The following is a 25,484-nucleotide window of genomic DNA, read 5'->3' as shown; positions in this document are numbered from 1 at the left end:
GGAATTTTGTCTCGCAGGAGTTCTTTTACATGCCAGTAAATCTACTGACATGAGCCTGTCGCATTTAAGCACACTTAAATGCCATCGACCTGGCCCGGGATCGAACCCGCAACCTTGGGCATAGAAGGCCAGCGCTATACCAACTCCCCAACCAGGTCGACGGTATGTTTCTATCTAGTAATGTATGTTATCTCAGTCTAAAATGATGTGCACAGCAGATCTGCAAAAATTTCATGCAGCTGACCACAAAAGTGTGAAACAGACCCAAAAGCTGATCAAAGAGCACCTCCATGCATAGTTAGTCTATGATTCATAGGACAATGATGTATGCAATGTGAGTTTTTGATTGAGTTATATAAGGACATTAATATCCGTATTCCAATGGTAACAAACTTTGGTCAATCTACAGAGGTCTGTCTCAAAGTGATTTGATCTTCAAAACAAAGAAAAATTATTTTTATTCACCATTGCACGTACACCAACACTGAGCACAGTTTCATTCCTTTGAATGCATACAGGGTGACCAGACATCCTCGTTTTTTACCACGACAGTCCCAGCATTTGGTACTTTCAGTGTCCCAAAAAGTTTTCTTGGGATGCAAAAATAGCCTGGTTTCTTTGCACAGATTGAAACATGTCCCAGTTCCCTTGCAATGGTGAAAAAGTTTTGACAGCAGTTTTATTTTCCAGCGAAATGCAATGTGATTCACTGGAATATGTTGGCAGCCCTGTTTAGGTTCCACAATACATAGCAACTACCAGAGCATGGTCGACTTGATTTGAAACTAGAGTTCGGTTTGAGAAGCGATATGGTGCGGTTGGAATATTCCAGTAACCGGATAGTTTGGTCTCTAGCGAATTAGTGGTGTTTGTATAAGTGCTTTCATCTTTTGCATACTTTCATTTGAGTGCTTAAGTACTGTAAGTGTTCATACCCAATAGATTTTCGAAGGCTTTGGGGATATGCCCGCGGAGATACCCCTCCGTCGGGAGATAGGGGACAAGGAAAATGGAGATAGATGTTTTCGACCAGGAAGTGAATCATGATCATGTTAAGATTCCACGGGAGTTCATACCAATGCCTAAGAATTCAAACAGTAGGGCAGCGGAAGGAGATAAAGTAGATTGTATGACGATTAATGTACCAGCTGAAATTATATCAAGTCAGGTATTTCTGACAACATCGGAATTAAGAGAAAATCAGCTTTCTGGAAATAGTACTAGGTCAGACGAGTCAGTGCAACAACCAGAAGTGATGACCATGACCCAGGAAACGAGTGAAATGGCTGTATCGACAACCATAAACCCTCAGAAAGAATTATATTCATACAGAGATTCCAGCCCCTATTTGGTGATACTTAGGGCAAAAGAGGGACAAATCAGTCAAATACATCCACTCAAATTAGGCAAATTACTGTTCGACGATAATATACCAAACATTCATGTAGTTAAACCTGCGGGGAAAGCAAAATTTGAAATACATTTCAAGACATACTTGGACGAAAATAAATTTTTGCTGTCAGATTTCGACAGCAAATATAGATGTAACACTTTCATACCGTCATACCACATACACGTGAAGGGTATAATTAAGAATGTTGCAGTAGAGGTTACCGAAGAAGAAATTAAGCAGTACAGTCAGTGCTCAGAGAACTATCATATTAAATCAGTAACAAGATTTAATAAAAAATGTCAAAATGAAAAAGGGGAAATAGAATGGCGTCCATCCACCACGGTAATGATCACATTTAGGTCGCAACGACTACCAAAAGAAATTAAACTATTTTACATGGTATACCCAGTCATTAAATATAATAGCTCCGTGCTTCAATGTCGCTAATGCTGGAAATATGGACATACAAAAAAGTTCTGTCGTAATGAAGTGAAGTGTCTAAAATGCTCAGGAAGTCACACAATTCAGGAATGTAAAGAGGAATCCGCGACATGTGGAAATTGTTCATTAGCCCATAAGGCTAACAGTGCTGAATGTCCCAATTACAAATTAGAATTAGCGATATTAAAGAAAATAGATGAACTCAAGATATCAAGATATGATGCGTTTGCAATACATAAAGGTAAAAAAACATTTGCAGATATCCTGGCGCAGCAAAATCTGGCAACAGCATCAGCAGGAGAGGCATTCCCACAATTAATACCAGAACGAGATACCAACATGGAGCAGTTCCAGGCTGTCCACCACTCTAGTCAGCAAATTACGGCAACACAGAGTTCGGGAGGCAGTCAACTGAAGAGAAGATACGAAGTTCAACAGTCGACGCCAACAAAGGTAAAAATTAAAAAAGATCAACCAAATTTATCCAATGAATTTCGCAAGCAATATGCGGCAACTTTGATCCCAAATCAACAAAACCCTACTGTGGTTCCGGCAAGGTACGGGGAAACCACTGTCACGCAGAAAGCCCAGCAGACCAACAACCAGAATAATAGACCGTTAGAAATTTCGGTTTTTAAGATGATGAAAGATAGCATCCTAAAAAAGACACTGGCGTCATTGGAAGCAATTATGAATGCTTGTGCGGAAACTGAAAAATCTCAAATTAGACAAGTTATCCAAAACCTAACTGCACCATTCAACCCCTAATGTATAGATTCCTGCAATGGAATTGTCGTAGCCTTTCTAACAAAATTGACGAAACAAAAAAATTCATACAGGACTACAAGTTTGATTTCGTCTTTTTATGTGAGACCTGGCTCACACAGAATAAAAAAAACTAAATTTCCCCCCTTTAAGCAGATCTGGATGGATCGCCCGGAAAAAGGAGGTGGAATAATAGTGCTTATATCCCCTAAAATAACTGTGGATAGCTATAGGACAATCACAAATTATAATTACAAATTCCAAGCCACTGAAATTACCTTAAGGCTAATTCACACGGGGATAGTTTACAGGAGTCAAATGCTTGGAGCAAGTCGACTTTCCTTCAACTTTTCCCGTGTGATATGGTCGAGACAGTCAAGTTGTGACTTGGCAGTCAAGCAAAGTTTGAGTTGGCGACTCGTCAACTTTTGTGTCCACTTTCCCGTCACGTGACCAACTTGACTCCACCACTTTCCGCGTGTGAATGCGAACTTGTAGCAACTTGGCAAGTAGAAAGTTTGTAGTTTTAGGCCTATTGTCGAAGTAAATTAATAATTATTAATAATGAGCGCCCCTAAGTGGAATTCAAACGATATAATAAAGTTTTTGGAAGTGTATGAGAAGTATGAACTTGTATGGAATATACGTGACGAAGAATACCTCAATAAAAACAAGCGGGAATTATTATTCCAGAAACTAGCCAGTGAACTTATGGAACAAGGTTTCGAAAACATAGACGTAGAAGTGGTTCGAAAAAAGTTAAAAACCCTTAAAACAGGACTCATTCTGAGATCTTTCCTGTATTCTGCAGGATCTTCTTCAGCTAATTCTTTCAACAAGGTATTAGATGCACCGTGCATAATTCTTGTACGAATCCATTTCTTAACCCATGTTCCCTTTTCCTTTTTTTCAAGAATATTTTGTAATTCATACAATAACAAGGCGCCAATTAGTTGCACACATGATTGAATATGTGCTGGTGGCATCTTCAGTTTCACCAAACTAAAAATGCCAGTTCACTATTGATTTTTATTAACTATAACAGAATACAAGAATTCAAACACCACTACGAATACAACATTCAGCGCGCGCTTTTTTTTCAAGCATGGTTTCAAGTTTAATATCTCCGTGTGATCACAAATATAGCATCAAGTTTAGAGGCTTCACGCACTTGACTCCTGTAAACTATCCCCGTGTGACTCGGGTTTTAGAGAAACAGGGACTAAATATAATTTTCGTGTATAACGCTCCACAAAATTATATATCGGAGATGTTCTGGACATCACATTTCCCGCAAGACCCAATCAAACAATACATAATCTGTGGAGACTTCAATCTAGGTTTTCTGCCAAGTCATTTAAACACCAATCCTGGTGGATTTCCTTTCCTGGCTTCATTATATAGAAAAGAGATGTGTATTATAAACACGACGAGTCCAACACGACTTGGGTCATGTAACCAACAAAACTCTGAACTGGACTTAACAATGGTGTCAAGAAAGTTAGTACCTCGAACTAATTGGAGAACACACATGGATACGCTAGGAAGTGATCACTTTCCTATTATTTTCACCATAAACGTACAACAAGAATATGTCAATTGTCCACAGGGATTAACCCAGAAGAGGAACGTGGATTGGAACAGGGCGGCAGCGGATCTACAAGAAGAGTTAGTAGACTGTGCCTCCGTAGAAGACTTACAAAAAGTTATCTATCAATACCTAGAAGAAAATTACCCGACGACAGAGAAGAAGAAACTGGCCATGAAACTTAAGGTACGATCACACGTCGCTACTTTTGCAGCGCTGCAGTACAAAAAACTGCGCAACTCTTGTACTGCGACGTGTGAACAACGGTGCAACCCGAAAAGTAGCGGCTGCCGAACCTGCTGCCCGCTACTTTTCCATGCTGCGCGCAACTTAAAAGTAGCGACGTGTGAACAGGGTTCTCAGGGTTGCAGCCGCAGCATTTTTGATATCGGTTTTGTTGAAACTTTTGCTGCGGTTGCAACCAGTGTTACCACCCAAACGTGTCAATGATACTTTTATTGTTTGGATATATTTTAATATTAAATGTGATGAAAATAAATTATTTGTAACAGTTATTAAATACACAACACAGTCTGAGCATAATTGGTGACGATATAATTCATTTTTTAAATTTTCCGTAGCGTAGTTCCAAACGGAGGATTGCCAACATTGATTACGTGAATATACTGTTGGCTATCATTTAAGTATATAGGCGTTTTTAAAAGCTTTATAGTAAAAATAATGTCAATTTCTGAATACTAGATACGACAGAAAAGCAAATAATAGATAAGGAAGGTTTCACATGAGTTTATTAATAATGCGAACATAACCACAAAATGTATATTGAGAAGTCAACACGGAGATGGGAACTGCAGCATGACTGCGGCTGCAAAAGTAGCGCCTTGCGTGTGAACAGACTCGTAACCTCCAGTTGCAACTTTTGCAGCACTCGGGTTGCGCAGCACGAAAAGTAGCGTGCAGCGCGCTACTTTTGGCTTACGTGTGAACACGACACGCAACTTTTGCAGCTGCAGTATAAAAATAGCGCTGCAGAAGTAGCGACGTGTGACCGTACCTTTAAACCTAAATGGTGGAACGGGAATATACAAAAAGAAATTGCTATAAGAAGGCGGTGCTTAAATACTTTCCGAAGACAGCCATCACTTCTCACCTTTGTTGCAGTTAAACAACAATATGCCAAGGTGAGAAGATTGATAAACAAATATAAACGGTCGGCCTGGAGAGCCTATATGACTCAAATTACGGTGCATACGTCATCAACCGATATTTGGAAAGCCATCAAATGGTTCACGGTTACAAAGTAAGGAACACATCACCTATCTCGCTCACTACAGATTTACAACACGATTTTCTAAAATTAGTAACACCAGATGATATAGCACAGGTTTACAGTAGCGTGCAAATTAATCTGAACACGACATATTTTTACATTTTCTGTCACTGTTGGCCTCACAGCTGCTCATACCGCTTTAATTGACATCTGTAGTACGTGTAATTCCATTGTTGAAGGTCTGTCATTATTTTTTTTATAATATGTGACATTTTGCCTATCGTTTTGTACTTATAAGCATTTCAGTTGTGTTGACTTAATACTGCAATCCTGTGTACATTCTGTCGTCTTCACAAATGGATACAGCTCCACGAAGACGGTCTAAAATTATAACATTAGCAGAGCATTCTTCTATGACACAGAGGCAAATTGCTGCAGAATGTCACATCGGTTTGGCTACTCTTAATTCGATCATAAAACGATACATCACACCCCAGAAAAAAGGAAACTGTGGCCGTAAAAGGAAGACTTCACCTGCAGATGATCGTTTAATTGTCAGGAAAAGTAAATTAAATCCTAGACTAACTGCTGTCGACTTAACCCGCGAGTTAATCGCTACCACTGGGGCGAATATTCACGTCACAACAGTGCGGCGTAGGCTTTTGGAAGCTGGACGAAGGGCTCGTAAGCCTATTAAGAAGCAACTGCTAACCCGTTATGTGCAAAAAAAGCTTAATGTGGGTACATCAACACTGGACAGTGAATGACTGGAAGAATGTACTTTTTTCCGATGAGTCTCATTTCGAGGTCCATGGCCACCGTGTTTCTTACGTACGGAAAGGATCCGAAAAAGTAACAGCAGCTCAGCTCCAACAAGCACCCAAATACCCCCCCGCCCCCCCTGAAGTAATGTTTTGGGGTTGTTTTACACATGAAGGGCCTGGAGCATTAATACCTATCAAGGGAATGATGAATTCTGACAAATACTGTATATTCACTTATTGGAAACCAGAATCGTACCCCAGCTGCAAAAATCATTTCCGGATGGCAGAGGTGTGTTCCAACAAGACCTGACACCATGCCATACATCTCGAAAAACTACAGAATTCTTCAACAAGAATATTCAGGTACTCCCCTGGCCAGGCAACTCACCCGACATCAACCCCATTGAGAACTTGTGGTGAATTTACAAAAGAAGAATGCAAAAAATGGATTGTTCTACAAAGGAGAAGATGATTTCTGCCCTCAATGGTGTATGGTTTCGCGATGAAGAATATTTGTGGGAAATAGTGGAATCCATGCCAAATCGTCTGAGAGCTGTTATTAGGAACAAGGGAGGCCACATAGATTACTGAGGTATGTCTTAGATCCTTTTTTTTTTTTATCCCGTTTGAGTGTTTTTGCATAAGTAATTACGTTGTTCGGATTAATTTGCACGCTACTGTATAGGTATCCCAATAACAGCATTCCATCAGAACTACTCCATCCTATTACCAGCCAAGAAATCTCCAATATACTCAGATCCCATCGAAATCAGTCCGCCCCAGGTCCAGATAGTATCACTTATAGCAGTCTAGTGCCCGTGTGCACCATTCTCGATTAAAATTTGACCATGGTTAAGCCGGCACTTGACCATCTTCAACGTCAATTTGCGGAGTATCAATCTCGATCAAAGTTAAACAAGCGAGTTGATGATGATCAAATTTGATCACGGGTGTGGGACCGATTATCTTGAATTGAACATGGTCAAGTCGAGAAAACCAAAATGGCGGCACGATTTGACGTACTTGATGGAATTGAAGATGAAATGATGTATCTTGAACACGCAAATCACTGCGGAAATAACAGAATTGGTGTTATTGTAGAAAGAGTAAGTTTGTAGATGAATAATAAAAATGTTATTTTTTCTCAAACTAGACTAATGTTTTATATATGTTTCTGCTTTGGAAGATCGGGACTTTACTTGAGGACAAAATATTTAGGCCTAATTGTCCAATTTTAACATAATAAAGTAGTTATTCTATGCCGGTAATATTATAGCAAAACTAAATGACCATGTTGTAGAATGCGAGATTATCACTTATTAGCTATAGATTTGCCGTTTGAAACTATTAAGACCTACATGACGTTTTGGACAATTAGGCTATTTACGCTTGAATTAAGAGAAATTACACGGATACCTTCCTTTCCCTCTTACTCCAAAATTCCAACCTTGTGAACACAAAATAAATGGATAAATTTCAGAACAAGGATACTTTCCTATCCCTTTTACTCCAAAATTCCAACCTTGTGCACACAAAATAAATTGGCACTAAAAACTTTCTTTTCGTATGCATGATGATGCGTATTCGACATACACAGACGAATTTCTTTTTTTTTTCTTTTTTGTAATTTTAAAATAATTGTTAGCGAGGTATCCGTATACTGAAATTTTCCCAAATAAATTATTGGCACTGAAATGTGTCTTTTCGTAAGCAAGATGATGAGCATTCGACAAACACATACATATCTGCTCTTTTTAGTAGCCTATTTCAAGATAATTGTCAGTGAGGTATCCGTATACTGAAATTTTCCCAAATAAATTATTGACACTGAAATGTGTCTTTTCGTAAGCAAGATGATGAGCATTCGACAAACACATACAAATCTGCTCTTTTTAGTAGCTATTTCAAGATAATTGTCAGTGAGGTATCCGTATACTGAAATTTTCCCAATTATCAATAATATGAAATAACCACCGTATAAATTACGTTACAAATTATGTGGAATTATGTAAACACGTATAACTCATGTGAATTGTGAGGTTAAATCCAACCAGGTAGCCTGCTTTTCTCTTAGAGAACTTCCGTCAGTACTTTTATTCTGTAATATGGATGCATAATTGCTGACGAGTTCTAAAGGAATTACCACTGCGAAATGTGAGAAGTTCAGCGCTCTTTTCTTTTTTTCTTCCATGATTATTGAAACGTGTTATTTGAAGTCAGCGAGGATGTTTGAAACAGTCCGACAAACAAAAACGATAATTGACAGAGTGCGTTCATTTGCTGTTTTATACGCGGTAACCTAGCGCTCAGATGATTCTTCTCAAGCGAGCGTACCGTCAGCTGATGGTACTGAGTTGATCGAGGGAAAATGTCGGTGCAACGCATCTGTAACTTGATCACTGTCAAGAATTAACCATGTTTCCGTGATTGCTAATAAACGGGGTAGATGATCGAGAATGGTGCACACGGCTATAGAGGCTTTTCCGGATCCAGTAGTACAACACCTGGCACAACTCTTCTCGAACTTACTCTGTCATCCGCGTATACTGGATAGTTGGAAAGAATTCTATGTAATACCGATCCAAAAACCTAATACGGTAGGGGACCTAGCAACACACTATAGACCGATAGCACTGGGAAATGTAATAAGAAAAGTTTTTGAGAAAATCCTGGCGACCAGACTATCCTTTCACTTGGAATGATACGGGCTATGGCCCCAAAACCAATACGGGTTCCGCAAAGGATATAAAACAATATGGAATGTTATAACTATAACCACGGAAGCAAAAATAGCCAAACTCCAAAAGAAGAGGATGTCGGTCATATTCCTCGATCTGTCAAGAGCATATGACTTGGTACACATTGGATTGTTAATAAATATACTCCAAAAAATGCAACTCCCACCAGTGCTTCTCCATCTTATAAACTATTAATGACAGATAGAAAGATTAGACTGCACCCAGGTTTCTCGATCACAGAAATGAGGACTTCCTCCACTGGTTTACCTCAAGGGTCAGCCTTAAGCCTCATTCTATTCAATATATACCTGTCATCTTTGAATACACTACCGCTACAAGTCACAAAAATGCTACTATATGCAGACGACATAGCATTATACTACACATACACTAAAAATGATTTTCAGGTTACCTCAAGACAACACTAAAGTGAATTAATATGGTTATCAAAGAATTAGAGAGATTAGGTATGGAAGTCAACCCCAGAAAGAGCTAACATTTACATCTTGCTTCGGCTAAGCCTCGGCTGGAAGAATGCCAATATATCAAGATTGGGGAACATACCCTGCAAACGCTACTCAAATGTAAATTTCTTGGGGTGATCCTGGATGCTAGCCAGACGGGGTCCGACCATTATAACTACATCATACAAAAAATCCAGGCACGGAAGAGGATTTTTCAACATATCACGGTCAGGAGATGGGGAAACCACCCCAAAACACTGAAGTTGTTATACAATAATATGATACAAGCGGTATTGGAGTATGGCATTGGGGTACTCCCTCACCCAAATAAGACACTTCAGCAGAAATTATCGTCAACGATATAGGGTATAGCAAAACAAATACTCGGTGTAAGAGGAAAACCTAAGAAAACAAGAGTTTTTCAAGAACTTCAATTGGCAAAATTCTATACACAACAAGTAGGAGCATGTCATCAGATCATGGGAACGTTATTTGCCAATACGGAGTCCTACTTATATAAAAAGCTAAAATGGTTGTTTCTGCTATACGCACGAGGAGGGGAGAGACACGGATAGGTAGTTGCCCGCAATTTATAAAGATTTTTGGGAAATACTTTAATACCTCTGCAGTATGTACATCTCCACGATTCCCGGTCTAATGCACCAATTATCAAGTTGTTACAAACAACATATCAGCAGAGATGGAAATGTTTACTAATCGTCATTTCAGTAGTGCCGATTTCTGCGAGTATATACAACAAATGAAGAGGACTCACCCAAATCTCTGGGAAATCTATACTGATGGATCTAAAATGGAAGAAGGTACTTGTGCGGCCTATTTCAACAAAACCAATGGGGATAAAAAAGTTATTAGCTTACACAAAACTACATCTATATTCACGGCACAAATTCGGGCAGTGGAAGAGGCATTGATCTCCATACATCACACACAAGATGCATGTATAAGGATATTCACAGACTCGAGGAGTGCCTTACAAGCTATCATAGATACCACAGTCAATACATCAAGGTCTATGGCGGTGGTACACTGTAAACAGAGGATCTCAGAACTGCAAACAGCAAACAACGATATACAACTGGTATGGATCCCTAGTCACTCAGGAATACCAGGAAATGAATACATGGACAAGATGGCAAAATCTGCAGCGAACGATTCACCAACTCCCAATGAACTGATAACTCTTCAGGACTTTCAAATCCAACATGTCCAGTCAGTCCAAAGACGGGACGGACACAAACCGAGACCCATATACCAATTGAAAACCTTAACCAGACAAGAGATAACAACAATTATGAACATATAGCACAAGGTAGCAATGACCCCCGCATACCAATATAAGATAAGACTAACGGACTCAGCCAGGTGTATATGTGGACAGTAGGGGGACATAAACCATGTCTTGCTAGGGTGTAATCATATCTCTTCACAAGTACAGAGATTTATATCAGAAGTGTGTTCGATACAGGGGCAAGGTCCCTACTCGATAATAAATTTAATTGCTTCTTCAAATGTTTCCATATTGAAAGCACTTATACGCCACATTCGTAGATGTAAAATGAAGCTCTAAAGATTAGATCATAAAAAAAGTTAAGAAAATGACTTAACAAAGGAAAATAATATAGGTTAATAGGGACGTTGACATCGCAGGAAAGGAGAAAAGGCGATAGGACATCCATAAAGAAGTCAAAACAACAACATTTGAAACTACATTAGAAAAGAAAGTGGCTGTTCTGTCTGACATGGTATTATGCTTGATTATAAAGTAAGAAAAACATAAAGAGTTGGACCCAATATGAGTTCAAATTATTTGAAATGTATCATTCTCCAGAAGAAATTAATGTGTGATGTAGTAGAAAACAGTATAAATATTTTACTGACAAAGTATAACGCAATATTACAAAATTTCGATGAAAATTTATATGATGAATTCACTCAATTAAAAGAAACTATAGGTACTAAACTGAGAGGGGGGAGGGGGGGAATATTGGACTAGTAAGTAGAATTGTCTTTTACAAGAGTGTAAAGAAATCTTCGTTACTTTGGAAATTTTATTAGTTGCTGAGTTTTAGTTCTTTGTGCCAAGAAATAATGCAAATCTGGAACATGTTTCAGTCCTATGAACATGTATTAGACTGGTGAAAAAACCTTGCTTCCCTAAATTTAGTTAAAGCAACAAGTTTTAAAACTCATTTCAATCTTTCTTGTGTTGACTTCTACACTTGTGTACGAACTCAACAGAAAATAATGTTACAAATCCTTAGTTCTGAGAAGTACATGCAAAATACATTATAAAAGAGTTAACATCTTATGTTCTTAAGGTATGGTAAGTTATATTAAAGCCCCAGATTTTTAGGTTTTAAAAAACTAAAATTAGGTTCTTTACCCCATGTTTTAGGATTTAATCTTCTATTTAGGAATTTATACGTTTTTAAGAAATAAATTAAAAAAATAAGCAGCATACTTACATTAAAATATCCGTTATTGCAAATCTAAAAGCAGCCTGATGATTCAAGTGGTGATTTTGAAATGTTTTATGAAACTATTTACCAATACTGAAATATATTAGTCTATTATGTTTGCAATACTGTATCTTTGTTAAATTATTGTACCCACAAACCACTCATTTAATTAGTGCTCTTAATATGACATTGAATGATGAAATATTTTAACAGATTTGCAGGGGTAAAATTTCTCCATATAAATCCTCAAGAAGTGATCTTCTGAGACAGAGAGAAACGCTATTCGTACAATAATTCTATTTGCTCAATTAAAAGGATCATGCCTGATAAAAAGTCCATTTAATTCAGCAAACTGAATTATATTGTACAAATAACAATGTTGAAGTCTAACACCTTAGGTGGATAGAATACTGGGTGTTATATCTCTTTGCCCATTGCCCATGTAATGACCATATGATGTGCCACATTTGACATGTGCCTTTCCTTTTAAAATTTGTTCGACGTTTCTACAGACAGTACACTCTTGTTCAATGTATACATTGTCACTGTATTGAAGAGCTTTCCTTTCAAAGAACGCTGCCTATAATGAACAGCAATACTACTTCAGAGTTTTCCACAGTTATCTTAAAATAAATGAAATAAGGTACTGTATGTAGTTTAAATACAACGAATTAGTTCTTTTCAGTTTGTAACAAGCACAATAGGTCTTTTAGATCCTATAAAATGTAAGTATGTTATTTGCTGGTACATAAAACGAAAAAGAAAAGTGATATTTCGAGACTAATGAGATAGCAATAGAATAGGTTCGAACCTAAGAATTAGGGTTTGAGGTATCGTTGTTCTTGCATTAACATTAAAATTACGAGCAAATTTAATATTTATTCTTATTTCTCCTATCATAGGTCTAACAGCCTAAATTTGCAGTTTTAATTGCCTGAATTATAGTTTGTAATATTTTTGTGTGATATCTCACATCCAAAAAGTTTCCTGGGCTTTTACTTTCAAAATCTGGTCACCCGCATGTATACAATTCCATTCACAGTTTATGTTGTTGCATCGGATCAGATAAGTGAGCATAGCTTCATTTCATTACATGTATACAACACACAATCTGGATTTTATTTTGTTGTATTTGGATGGACAATATAGGTTATGAGAGCACAGCTTCTCTTCTTTCATCGAACTGTATCAGACCAAAACAGATAAGTAACCCACATACGAGTTAAACTGGTAAGTTTAGCTAATCATTTTACCTGCTCTACTAGAAATAGGGCATGTCCTCGATTCATCTCGTTTTTGGACGTCTGCATTTGAGTTACAGAATTCAGCATATATTAAAACATAACCCTTTCAGTATAGATTACAACGTAAAATTCTGTCTAATGCGAGAAGAAATTTTTCTACCTTACAAAGGAGGAGGTCCAAACTGTAGTTTTTGGCTGCTTTTCTCCAAAAGGAAAGAGATCTAATCTAGAATATTCTCTGAGGTTTGTGGCAAAGCAGTTATCTGAAAGATTTATCTACATTATTTGATTTCCTTTGTTGGTATCACTCCATCACTGGAAGGAAGGAAGGAAGGATGGAAAAAAATGGAAGAAAGAAGTTGCAATTACATAATTATATTTGATGACTTTGCCTTCTACAAAATAATGAAATTTTGTTTCAATATGAACTTCTAAAATGGAATGAGAGATGGGTTTATGGCACACTAGTCAGTGAATTTCCTTCACTTACACATTATATCACCTCTGACTGCATAATCATCTCCATCACTGTAGAAGAAAGCAGATCTTTATAATGATCAACATGCCCAAGTCCTGTGGGGTGACAGGGTGGATAGGTAGGTATTTAAGTGAAGGCACAAGGAAAAAAAAAAGTGAACCATTTAATAAATATAAATTAATTCAATTCAAGATCACATTCTCACATCTTTAAGCAGAAAATTGTGTTGCTACTATTTGAATACAGCTTATGCATCAATATTTACGTACTATGATACAACGTGAACTGGATGGCAGCACCTAATGGTGGTGGGTTAGGAAAACTGTAAGAGAGCATGGAAAAATTATCCACTGCTAGCATTACAATGTGACCCAAATGACGTATTCACTGTGAGACCTTTACATACTTAAAACTTTTATTTCCCAAATGCTTTGCGCTTATATAGGGTTCTGAAACGTGAACATAAAAGTAGCAACAGCAGAAAATAATAACGTGAACATATTACCTGCACTGTACGAAAGTAATAAATTATGCTTTTGTACTTTCTGATTTCCACTTGCAGTTATATGCCCAATTGAATTAACTTTAACGAAGCAAACTTACATCACACCCGTAGCACAGGTATCATTGTCACAATAGACAGGCATATATATTCATTTACGTTTAAGACACTGAGTTCCCCAAGTACAGTCTTTACAGGATGAGCCATGAAACGTATATTCATCTCATACTCCAAATTTCATAGAAAATGTAGTAAATACATTTTATAATTATGTTATTTCTCGTTATAAGATGCAGTGTGGAACTTATTATTCTATAATTATTCACATTTCCACTGGAACATTAGCAATGTTCCAGCAATATATATATGAAATTGTAGACATTTGGTAATAAGGTAAAGTAATACACGTTACGTGTGCACAAATAGTCAACTCACAGATAAAAACTTAAACAGTCTTAATATGGCCTGCAATAATGACTATAATTAAGTCGCAAATTGCCTCCAGAAATAAACTACTTCCTCGTTCCTGGTTTACGGGCAGAACAGTACTCTTTAAACTCTTTCTGTATATACTTTGCTCCACCTTGGTATTTGTACACTAAACCAAATTTTCACTGGGTTCTACGTTTCGATTATTTGCTCATCTGCTCACCGTCATTGTGTAAAGTATCAGACAGAAAGTAAAACAATTATTTTCTCTTACACATTTTTGACGTTTTCAGTATTGTACCATATGAGGCAGAAAGAATGAATGAAATGTGACAAGATACATCATTAAGCATTATCTTTGCATATGATACCTGGAAGTCATGACATGTATCCTTTGAGCATACAAAATTTCTCAATGAATAGGAACCATAGCCTTGTATAATGTTACATTTTAGTAATGTATAACTAATACACATAGAAACTGAACTGCTTTAGAATTTAGAAAATTACAGAAAATATAAACAGGTATTTGAAGAATAAAGATCAAATTGAATAAGAATTTCACAACACCTGTTGTTATTATTTCCCCCTAATGGTAACAATGCACACCACATTGGTCTAAATCAGAAATTAAAATCTGAGTGATTGCTGGTATTAAATTGTGTTAATCACTTCAAGTTTGTACATATCAACTAATGGATCTATCTACCGGATTTTTATATCTATCGCATAAATTTTTAAACCAGAAAGCATTTTAATTGAAAACTTATTGTTTGTTAGTAGTGCTGTAATTTTCGTATTTCATAAACAGATCATTTTCTTTCAAACTTCAACAAAAAATGTACTATAAATATTCTATTTCCTGTCTGTAGCCTCATTTGAACATAGACATATCACAGCTCATCCTGAAATAATTGTCACATATAGTAACTGTAGAACCTGGAGCCAGTGCAGTCCCAACTTCACTTTCCAGTAACATTGCTTAATATTTATACATATTACGGGGAAAAAAGAACTTCAAAATTTAAATTTCAAAACATAACAAACTGCAATATTAACAAACATGTTCTGTTCAGCTTACAAATTGAAGTCCATATAAAACTACATAATACACCATTCGGGCTTAACGTATATCAACATATGTATAAATATTAACTCAAATTACAAAAATATTAATTCAGAAAGTGAGGAGGGTGGAAGATTACAGTAATTAATATCTGCATTGCATGAAAAAATTCCTCAGAACAATTAAAATTAATTTGAGACTGGGGAAAATACGTATAAAAAACTTAATTTTTGACAGAACATTCTTGATGTCGTACAATGATAATAAAAAAAAATCTTCAAAGTTTCAGTGAAACAAAAAAAAATGCTACATTTGAATTACGTCTTTCAACGTTTCCAGTATCATAAATAATAAGAACTAACAATATTAACAACATTTCTCTGTAAGGTAAGAACCTATTTGACTTCACAACCTCCCAACACATTTAACCTCACAACACTTAGTCTATTACAACGTAAGGCAATATATGTAGAAATTCTCCCTGATAGGACTTCTTTGAAACCATTTCATGCCACTCCTTGAAGTTATCACCACTGTCACTAGTCACACCATCACTTATATTTCCATTGAGTCCTTCTATGTGCTGGTTGTGTAACTTGGTAAGAAGTTCATCATTGACTTCCTTTGCAATGGGGGTATCAGACTCATCACACTCATTCCAACATATTGCATCCACATCCAATGGAGGAAGCTGGGCAAGAATATCCTCCACAGTCCTGTCTTCTACCACACTGGCACTTTGCGAGTCCTTAGAAGACAAGGATTGCTGGAGGATATCCTTAGACAATGAAGACACTTCAGCTGGCGAGGAGTTGTAATTGTCCCCAGGAAGACCCTCCAAATGTTTCCGCAATCTAAAATCTTCCATTGCCGCAAGATACATACTAGAAGCTTCTTCCTGGATGGCGTGAAGCAGAGATTGTGATTGAAGGAACTTGGCAATGTGTTCAGTTTTGTTCCTCGATATTTCTAAGGCATCCGTGGAGGTTCCCCGACTCATAAGAATGCACTTTGCAAGACTAGGATTGTTCTCATCACTAGCACCACCAGTTTTGGCCTGCACGCTGGCCACTAGCTCCTGCGTCGTCTTCACTTTGGGAGTCCGAACTTTTGACGCTATTTTCTCCTTCAGAATATCGCCCACGGGGGCAGAGTGCGTCACCGATGCACTGGCAGACACACGCCTCAGCTTCAGACTCTTTTTTCGACCACGAGGAGTTTTAGGGGAAGGAGTGGTAGTCCCAGAACTGGTGCCGGCTTCACTAGTGGAGCACACAGTTGTCGTCACACAGGTTGTCACCGTGTCAGCAGTCTCGAGAAGTGGCACCGTTGTGGAGGTGCAAGTAGTCGATAGTGAACAAGTTGTCGTGGTAGCAGTAGTGGTACCTGTTGTCACAACAGCAGCAGAAGCAGCAGTAGTAGCAGCAATCTCGATAGGCACTTTGTTGTGGGGCAAGACCACCTCGCAGCCGCTGGAGGCCTGGCTCAGCCCGCTTGTGCTGTCCCTGCTGCCATCACCATGAATCTCTGGCTGCGAGGACATACACGCTTTTACAAACTCGAATCCCTTTGTCACCTGACCATTTGGGCGACTCATTTTCTTAGATGGCAGGTCCTCCGGAGATGGTGATTCTTTCCGCAGTCTCTTGTTTGAAGCATGTGTCTTGGGTACAGATTCAATATCCACTAATACACTAGGATGATACTGGTGACCGAGAAGATCAGAGTTTGATGAACCACTTCGAAGTTTGACTTGAGTTGTCAGTGGAAGTAATTTCGGACTGGCATTTAAATTTGACACGGAGGAAGACTGAGTACAGTGGACACTGGGGCTCACACACTTCTCACTCATTGAATTAGAGTTCATCGGTGAAATGGAAAAATTTGGTACAAAACGGTTTGTTATATCTGCACTTGTAACACCCAATGAAGGTGAGTAACAACGGTTTGAAGAGAGAATGGGACTCGCATTTGAACGGAGAGCTGGACTTACTTGATGCAGTAAGAGATTAGTCCCATTTGTCTGGTGGACTGCTGGAGTGTGCGAACATATTGCAACACCCCCAGCTGTGTTGTTGTTTTCCTGAATCATGACACGCCATCTTCGTACCAAATCCTTAGCCCGTCTCGCAAGCAATTCGTTAGTGGTCTTGCGACGAAGTTCGTTGACATATTTCCCCAGACGAGTAGTCTAAGAACAATAATATCAAACAGATATTACTACACGACAAACAATATTAAAGTAGTATCATGCAACAATCGACCATGTCATTAAGGATTTGTAGCAATCCACAACACTGTCAAAAGAGGAATAAAAACAGTATTGCAAGTGACTGACTTTGAAGATGGAGACCTTTTAAATGGACCTCCCAAAAGAACTGCAGTTTCATATGGCAAACTGCCTCCAAAATAACACAATTTCACTTTGTTACACATAGGCTGAAATAGAATGATTTCCTTTGGGGGGGGGGCACAATAAGATGGTAAAATTAGCTAATTCACAAATATTTACACTTATCATGAGCACACAAATGCGTCCACATGCATAAAAAGCAAATACATACATACGAGAGCTGTTCAATAAGGAGTGATCGTAAATTTTTACGATCATAATTTATCACTCTAAAATTTAACTTTACGATATTTTATAGCTTAATGCATACTGGATACCAGTTTCAAGGTCGTCCCTCGCAGTTGCCGTCTCTGAGAGGCATGCAAGTTGAGACATGTTCAGTATTGCCTACGGCAATATGGAGGTGACACATGACGAACAATATGCTACTTTGAAATTCTGCTTTCGTCTCAACATATCTTCAGTGGAGGCCTATGGAGAATTTCTTCCCTGTTTACTTTAAAGAGAAATTCTCCCGATCGCTGTGATGCATGCATACTGTACATCACTCACTGTCAGTGGACTGGTTGATTCTGTAGTAGGATAGCAAACTTTGAAGATGCACCTGCCTGAGGAGCTGTATGTCACATGAAAGCCTAAATTATATTTTGAGACTGAACATGGCTAATTCATTTGTTCCAAACACTGAAGGACTTCTTCAAATGAAACGACTTCATAAGTCTCGGAAAACAACCAGATAGATAGTTTGGTTATTGTTTTTCAAAGAGTTTTGTTTGTATAGAAAATATTTATTGATTTCAGACTGACAGAAGTACGATTTTGTTACAGTAGTTTATTAATGCAAAAGAAAAGTGTAAGAGAGTGTTTATTATTAATTTCCTTTTTGTGTTTCTGATTGTAATCCTTTATTACAATGTTTATATTATTAATATCATTATGTAATTGTTAAAGCACTGTGCATACAGATTATGTAAATAAGTCTAATGATTTGTATGTGTGTGTGTGTGTGTGTATATGCATAGAGCGAAGTTTATTTCATTAAATTAATAAGAGTGTTATAAAGTCTATACTGTACAATGGATTGATGTAATATCCTTATAAACTATTATGTACAAACAGATTGAATGAATAGAACAATCGTGGCTCTTGTTATATTAATGCAGGGAAGGTAGCTGTAATGTGAGTCGACCACTGCATGAGCATTCTGGACCAGTTTGGAATTGAAGTGCTTTCCAAAGCGAGACAGCTCTGGCAGGCTAACAGAGTCGCTCTCATGCCCAACGCTGATTTAAGACATTTGTTATCACTTGTATGGTCACTAGTTGTAGGGTGAATGTTATCACCCACAATAATAACAGATGCACCAACACGAACTATTATCCATAGTACTAGCAAGTTCATCAATTAATTATATTCAAGTGTTAAAAGTGGTGTACGCAAGATTCAAAAATGAAATACATTTACTTCCACTTTGTTCTATATTTTTAAAAAAGAAATGGATATCTCGCGAACTCATTGTCATATGAAGTGAACTGAATTAAATCAATAGAATATGTTCCTAGCTTGCCCCAACTCTTTCTTACCCATACTATAAAAACGATAAATCCCATAATGAATACCTATAATTAGAAACATAATAGTTACATAAACCTTGATTTGTACATTAATTTGGAAGTAAATCTGTTATAACTCCTCAGAAATATGCTTTCTTTATATCTACTGCTAGAGAAAGACAACAACCTATCTAACCTTGACATGGGGGGGGGGGACAATACCCTAGCCCCATATTTCTGCCCACAACAGTTTGAATGTATGTGAAAATATTTATAAACTTCAAATTGCGAAGTAGTCATGGTGATTCAAAATATGGCTCTTGCCATGAAACGATATTAACAATACCATCCCATCACACCTCCTCATACTCATCCACTTTCACAATAATGCTGCCAAGACTCTGGAATTCGCTACCTGCTAGCCTCAGGGACTGTCGAAATAAAATTGAATTCAAATGCAAACTTATTAGGCACTTCGTCAGTAATTGAGACTTGTTCAGACATGGTTTCTTGTAAATAGTTCTCTTAATCTATCACAAAATATTTCAACATCTGGTAATTTCATCACTATACAATTTTGATATTCTATAATCTTTTCGCTGTAAGAAAAATCCTAATGTAAACAATAGCACGTGACCGAAGTGAGGCTTCATTGGCCGCTGTTTGGCGCCATAGTCAGTACCTACGTGTTCCCGCCTACTGTTGTACATTCCGTGTCATGTTAAACATTTCCCGTTACTCATCAAGTAGGCCTAACCTCACTACTGTGCATTCGTTTGCTTAGGAAACATTTACTTTATAATTACTGTAATTAAATTGTTTTTAAGTGTTATGTCTTCACAATGGACAGTTGCGGATGCAGAAGCCATACTTCAGTACCACGTGCTTACGTGAACAATTACGGGCTGAAGTGACGCCAGCTTGTTACAAGAACAGACTACCTCGGTATTACTGTTGGTATTCATCCGCATTCATAGTACATAAAATGTGAAAGTAGCTTTTCTTTTACACAGCGTTTTGCATGTGTTAAATGTTTCATCGTATTTAACAACTAGAATTCGTTCTTTTTTCCAAATAATACAAGATTGTGGTTTCCAAATACGAACTATTTTTTCCTGCGTCTTGTGAGTGTTTCGACTGGGAGCCAATCACGGGTATGACAGCAACGTGCTTATGTTTACATTAGGATTTTTCTTACAGCGAAAACAGTATAGGTTTAATTTGTAATTCAGTAAATACAAAAACATTCTTTGTTCTTAACTTCCATGATAAATTGTCTAGCTTTCATTAATCAGGTAATCTTTTCGTACTTTGATTTTTATTGTAATTGTAAATTTAATATTAATTGTAATTTTATTCTTTATATTGTAGTTGTAATCCCCTGGCAGAGGGGCAGAGAAGGCCTGACAGCCTTATCTCTATCAGGTTAAATAAATAAATACTAATATATATCTTGTCCAAAAAAGCTTTCTACCTACATAGGTAGATTTGTTTTTACATTTTAAACACACATACTCATTTTTAAGTTTTAAAAATTTATTTTACACTTCTTTTAACTTATTTTTCTCATTCACTTTCCCAAATCATGTTCCTAAGAAATTTTTGTCTGTTCATTTGTAATTCCTGATATTTTGGCTAATACAATTTCATTACTGAATGCAACAATTCTGTCTTAACATATGTGAACAATATGTTTAGATCTTCTATTTCGCCACATAACATATATATGATTTTCTATATTACATTTCAATTTCCACACTCCCAAACTAAACCATGCAAAACTAATATAACATTCCTATTGCATGTAATTCTTGGCTCCATTATTTTAACTTCCCTGTAATTTTATAGTGATGTTTTGTTATGTAGCTAAACATTTGTTGTTTTTCTATATCATTACAACTTTTTATCTTAACAGTTGTTTCAGTCCAATTTTATCCATTTAATACTTCAAAGAGCTACCCAAATTGATTTTATTACTATTCGTTACCAAATATCTATAACAAATCTGATCTCGTTATTTTCCATTTTCAAAATTCTAAACCAGAATTCTGCTACCCTTGCCATAATTTGTCTTTTACTGTTACATTACAACATTTCTACATTGTTCTCCTTGGTGCCGCATTAGGGAATTGTAAAATTTGTTTGCAATATTTATCCTGTATTACTTCAATTTTCTCCCAACTATTACTAAAATGCTACCACATTTAAAAGCCATAAAACATTCTGGATTATACCAGTGAACTATAAATGTTATTAAAAGTTTTTATACTGATATTTGCTATTTTAGCTAGGTATATATTTACAGCTTACAATGCATTCCCACCATTCAAACTTGCTTTTCAGAGTGGTTTATTAAATCACCTTAGGATGTTATTGCGCTCGTGATATCCTCCATGTTGACCAAAGACAAGCCACCCAACGAGTGAAGTCCTGTTGCTCACAAGCAAACGTTCTGATGGGGGCAGATAAAAAAGTTAAATTTTTTTCTTCCACCATGTTAATGATGTCAAAAGAAGTGCTTATACAAATTTTGGCCACTCGACTGCAATTACGAGGGTGGTAAAAAAATTAATTCGCCAGGAGCAGTTAACAGAAAGAAAAAACACAATTTCATTGGACAAATTTATTAGAACGGACACAGCTTGTTGAGCTATTTTTCAACATATTTGCCATCAGAATTGAGACATTTCTCATATCATAGGATCGACAGAGAGAGGTGCAGATGCGGTCAAACGCTGGTTCCGGACTGAGGCGGCTGACTTCTACGACACAAAAATTGATCCCATGGTATGAAAAAGCCTCAATTCCAGTGGGGAATATGTTGACAAATAGCGCAACAATTGCCGTATCTGTTTCAATAAATATTTAAATGAAATTGTGCTTTTTTCTATAAACGACCAAGGAAAATCACTTTCTGGACGACCTCGTAATTGCAGTCGAGTGGCCAAAATTTGTATAAGCACTTCTTTTGACATTATTTTCATGGTGGAAGAAAAAATTTAACTTTTTTATCTGCCCCCCCATCAGAACGTTTGCTTGTCAGTTCATAGATAATCTAGTCATCCAGTAGTAGAAATTATACAGTAAAACCTCCATTAAGCAAAAGCAAAGTTTAATCGAAACATGTAAGTTGTGTAACTAAATTTTTGTAAAGAAATTAAAAAGTTACACTATTTATTGTATTTGTGAAATACAAAGTTACACACGATTAAGTTACACTTATATTTATTTTTAATTTCAACACTTTATGGGCAAAATGTAATAAAGTAGAAGCAATTATGAAGCCAAAAAGCTGTAACTAGGTAGGTCACGGAAATGCATGCAAGGTTAACAACACACATTGTTTATGCGAGCTGGCAAAGTCACCCCTAGCATTAAGCCAGAGTGACATTGCTGCCAAAAAAAGATGGGAACAAAAAACCCCAAAAGTAAATTTCGGACTTTTTTTTTAAAGAAACAGTGAAGAATGAATATTTATATTTGGTAACACTACCTACGTACTGTATGCATTGTATAAACTTTTCTTTTAATACATGTGATGCTTTCATGTACACAAGTTATGAGCTAGTTTCTAAATTTTTAACTCTAAAATAACATGGCTTCAACTACGGCTTAAAACTTTACAACAAATTAATTTCTCAGTACCTTGTTTTAGCTAACATAAGCATGATTAAATTTAAACTAAAAATTTAAAAAAATTATTCAAGTTCAAGTTCAGCCCATAATGTCCCCTTGGGCCACGGGCTTCTTCCTAGGAAGGCGGCTGATTAGGGAGATCCCGGGAAGGTTCCTCCTTTAAGTTGTAACATTTTGTTTCTCCCTTGCTGCTCTCTGATCCTCAGTGATGCACTCTTCTATGTGTTGTCTCAATGAGGGTTGGTCCGCGATGCTATGCTGATACTTTGCTTCCACACTGTCCTCTCTCTGGTGGTTGTGTCCATCGGTTCCCAAAGATCTTCCTGAGATCGTCGACCCAACGTGTCCTTTGATGCCACACACTCCTTTGCCCGCACCTGGGGTCCCAGACTGTCGCCTTCTGAGTCCATCTGCTGGGGTTTAGCCTCATGATGTGACCCGCCTAACTCCATTTCAGGTTTCTGCTGGTAGTTACTGCATCATTTATTTTTGTTTTTATTCCTAGTCTCATTTCGCATTCTGTCCCTCCATGTGACGCCTAGTATCTTTCTCTCCATTCTGCTTTGGCATACTTGTAACATGGTTCTCTCTCTCTTTGTGGTGCTCCATGTTTGTGAGCCGTACACTAGTGCTGGTAATATGCACATATTCATGACATGTCTCTTAATCTCTAGGCTGTATGACTTTTCTAACAATATAAATTTCAGTGTCCAAAATTTTGCCCATGCTGCCGCTATGCGTCTCACTACTTCTTTGCTTGTGCTTCTCGAGAACGATACGGTCTGGCCCAGGTATACAATTTCCTGCACATATTCTATTGGGTTGTTGGGGTGCTAGTTCTACGATTTCTTCCACATGATGTCATGATCTTAGTCTTCTGTAAATTCATTTTTAGGCCTGCTTTTTCACTAACTTCACTTAATTCCCATATGTACTCTTGTAGTTCTTCTTTGGTGTTGAAGAGCACGATATCATCTGCGAATCATAGATTTGATAGTTTTGTCCCATCTATGTTGATACCGTAGTCTCCTGTAATATTTCTAAATAACTCTTCTAGAAGGCATATAAAGAGTCTTGGTGAAATTATATCTCCCTGCCTTACTCCTCTTTGTATCTGGAATTCCCCACCCTGCCTGTCCAATTGTATGTTTGCAGTGGTGTTTCTGTACATTTTCGCTAGTATTCTAATGTACTTCTCCTCTGCTCCTTGGATATGTAGTGTTGTTAGCAATGGTACATGCTTCACTGTGTCGAATGCCTTCTGGAAGTCGAATGCCAGGTAGATCCTTTGGCTGAACTCCTCCGATTTTTCCATAATTTGTGTTAGTACCTGCAAATGGTCGATTGTTGAGTAGCCCGTTCGAAATCCCGCTTGTTCCACAGGTTGATTCTCCTCTATGTTGTGATTCATTCTTCTTATGATTTTTGAGAATATCTTGTAGACGTTCGACATCAGGGATATTGGACGGTAGTTGCTGATGTCCTCTCTGGAGCCCTTCTTGTGTAAGAGAATGATGATACTTTTGAGCCATTGCTGGGGTATGATCTCTGTCATTAGAATATCATTATAGATGTGCGTTAAGGGTTTTTTCCAGCTCCTCACCTCCCATTTTCAAAAACTCATTTGTTATCCTGTCTCTTCCTGGGGCTTTCCCATTTTTCATCTCTGCAATTGCTTTTCTTGTTTTGCTCCTTAGTATTGGGGGGACCTGTGCGACTTCCTTTAAGGGTTTGTCCACGAACTGTCTTAGGTCACTATTGTCGTTCTCCAGGGTGCTCCGGTAGAGTTCTTCATAGAATGTTGTGGCAACCTCTACTATGCCTTCTCTGGATGTCTTGCACTATTGCACAACTGTTTCACTAGTGGTGATCCTTGCTTTATTTCTTTCTTTATTTTCCTGATGGATTTCGTCTCGTTCATTTCGGCCATCACCACTTCCATCTTGTATTTCTTTAAATCTTTTCTTATTGTCAGCCTCGTTTCTTTGTTTAATTCTATATATAGCTTCAGGTTGTCCTCGCTCTCCTCACTCTTGATCTATGCTTCACTTCTCCTCTTTATTAATTGGTGGGTACTTTCACTGAGCCTTTCTGCCTTGATTCTGGCTCTGTTTGGTATCACTGTTTTCTCTGTGGCTTTTAGTATGCTTTCCTCAATAGCCGAATATGTCTTTTTTACATCCCTGATAGTTGCAGTAGTGGTGGATGCTAGGTTTTCTTTTAGCTTTTTCTGGAATGTGTTTTGATTTAATACTTCGTCTTGAGTCGTGTGTTCTGGAATTTTTTTCTCCTCATTTCCTTTTTTCTTATCTGTATTGAGGCTCTTACCATTCTATGATCAGTGTCGAACTTAGGCCCT

The 25,484-nt window shown here is 37.4% G+C and overlaps 1 protein-coding gene across 6 annotated transcripts in view; it reads right to left on the bottom strand.

Annotated features, from left to right (window-relative positions):
* Positions 1-13,464: 13,464 nt before the first annotated feature.
* The window catches only part of LOC138708069 (mediator of RNA polymerase II transcription subunit 26-like), a 52,456-nt gene continuing 40,436 nt past the window's right edge, over positions 13,465-25,484 (bottom strand). For all 6 annotated transcript variants that reach the window (XM_069838204.1, XM_069838208.1, XM_069838205.1 and 3 more), the window contains exon 3: positions 13,465-17,774. In XM_069838204.1, coding sequence (XP_069694305.1) covers positions 16,023-17,774 — 1,752 coding nt within the window. In that variant the 3' untranslated portion in view covers positions 13,465-16,022. The remainder of the gene's footprint in view (positions 17,775-25,484) is intronic.

Source organism: Periplaneta americana, chromosome 10, assembly GCF_040183065.1.
Source record: "Periplaneta americana isolate PAMFEO1 chromosome 10, P.americana_PAMFEO1_priV1, whole genome shotgun sequence".
NCBI lineage: Eukaryota > Metazoa > Arthropoda > Insecta > Blattodea > Blattidae > Periplaneta > Periplaneta americana.
The sequence above is the reverse complement of the archived record's forward strand: the minus strand, read 5'-3'. Positions and strand labels throughout refer to the sequence as shown.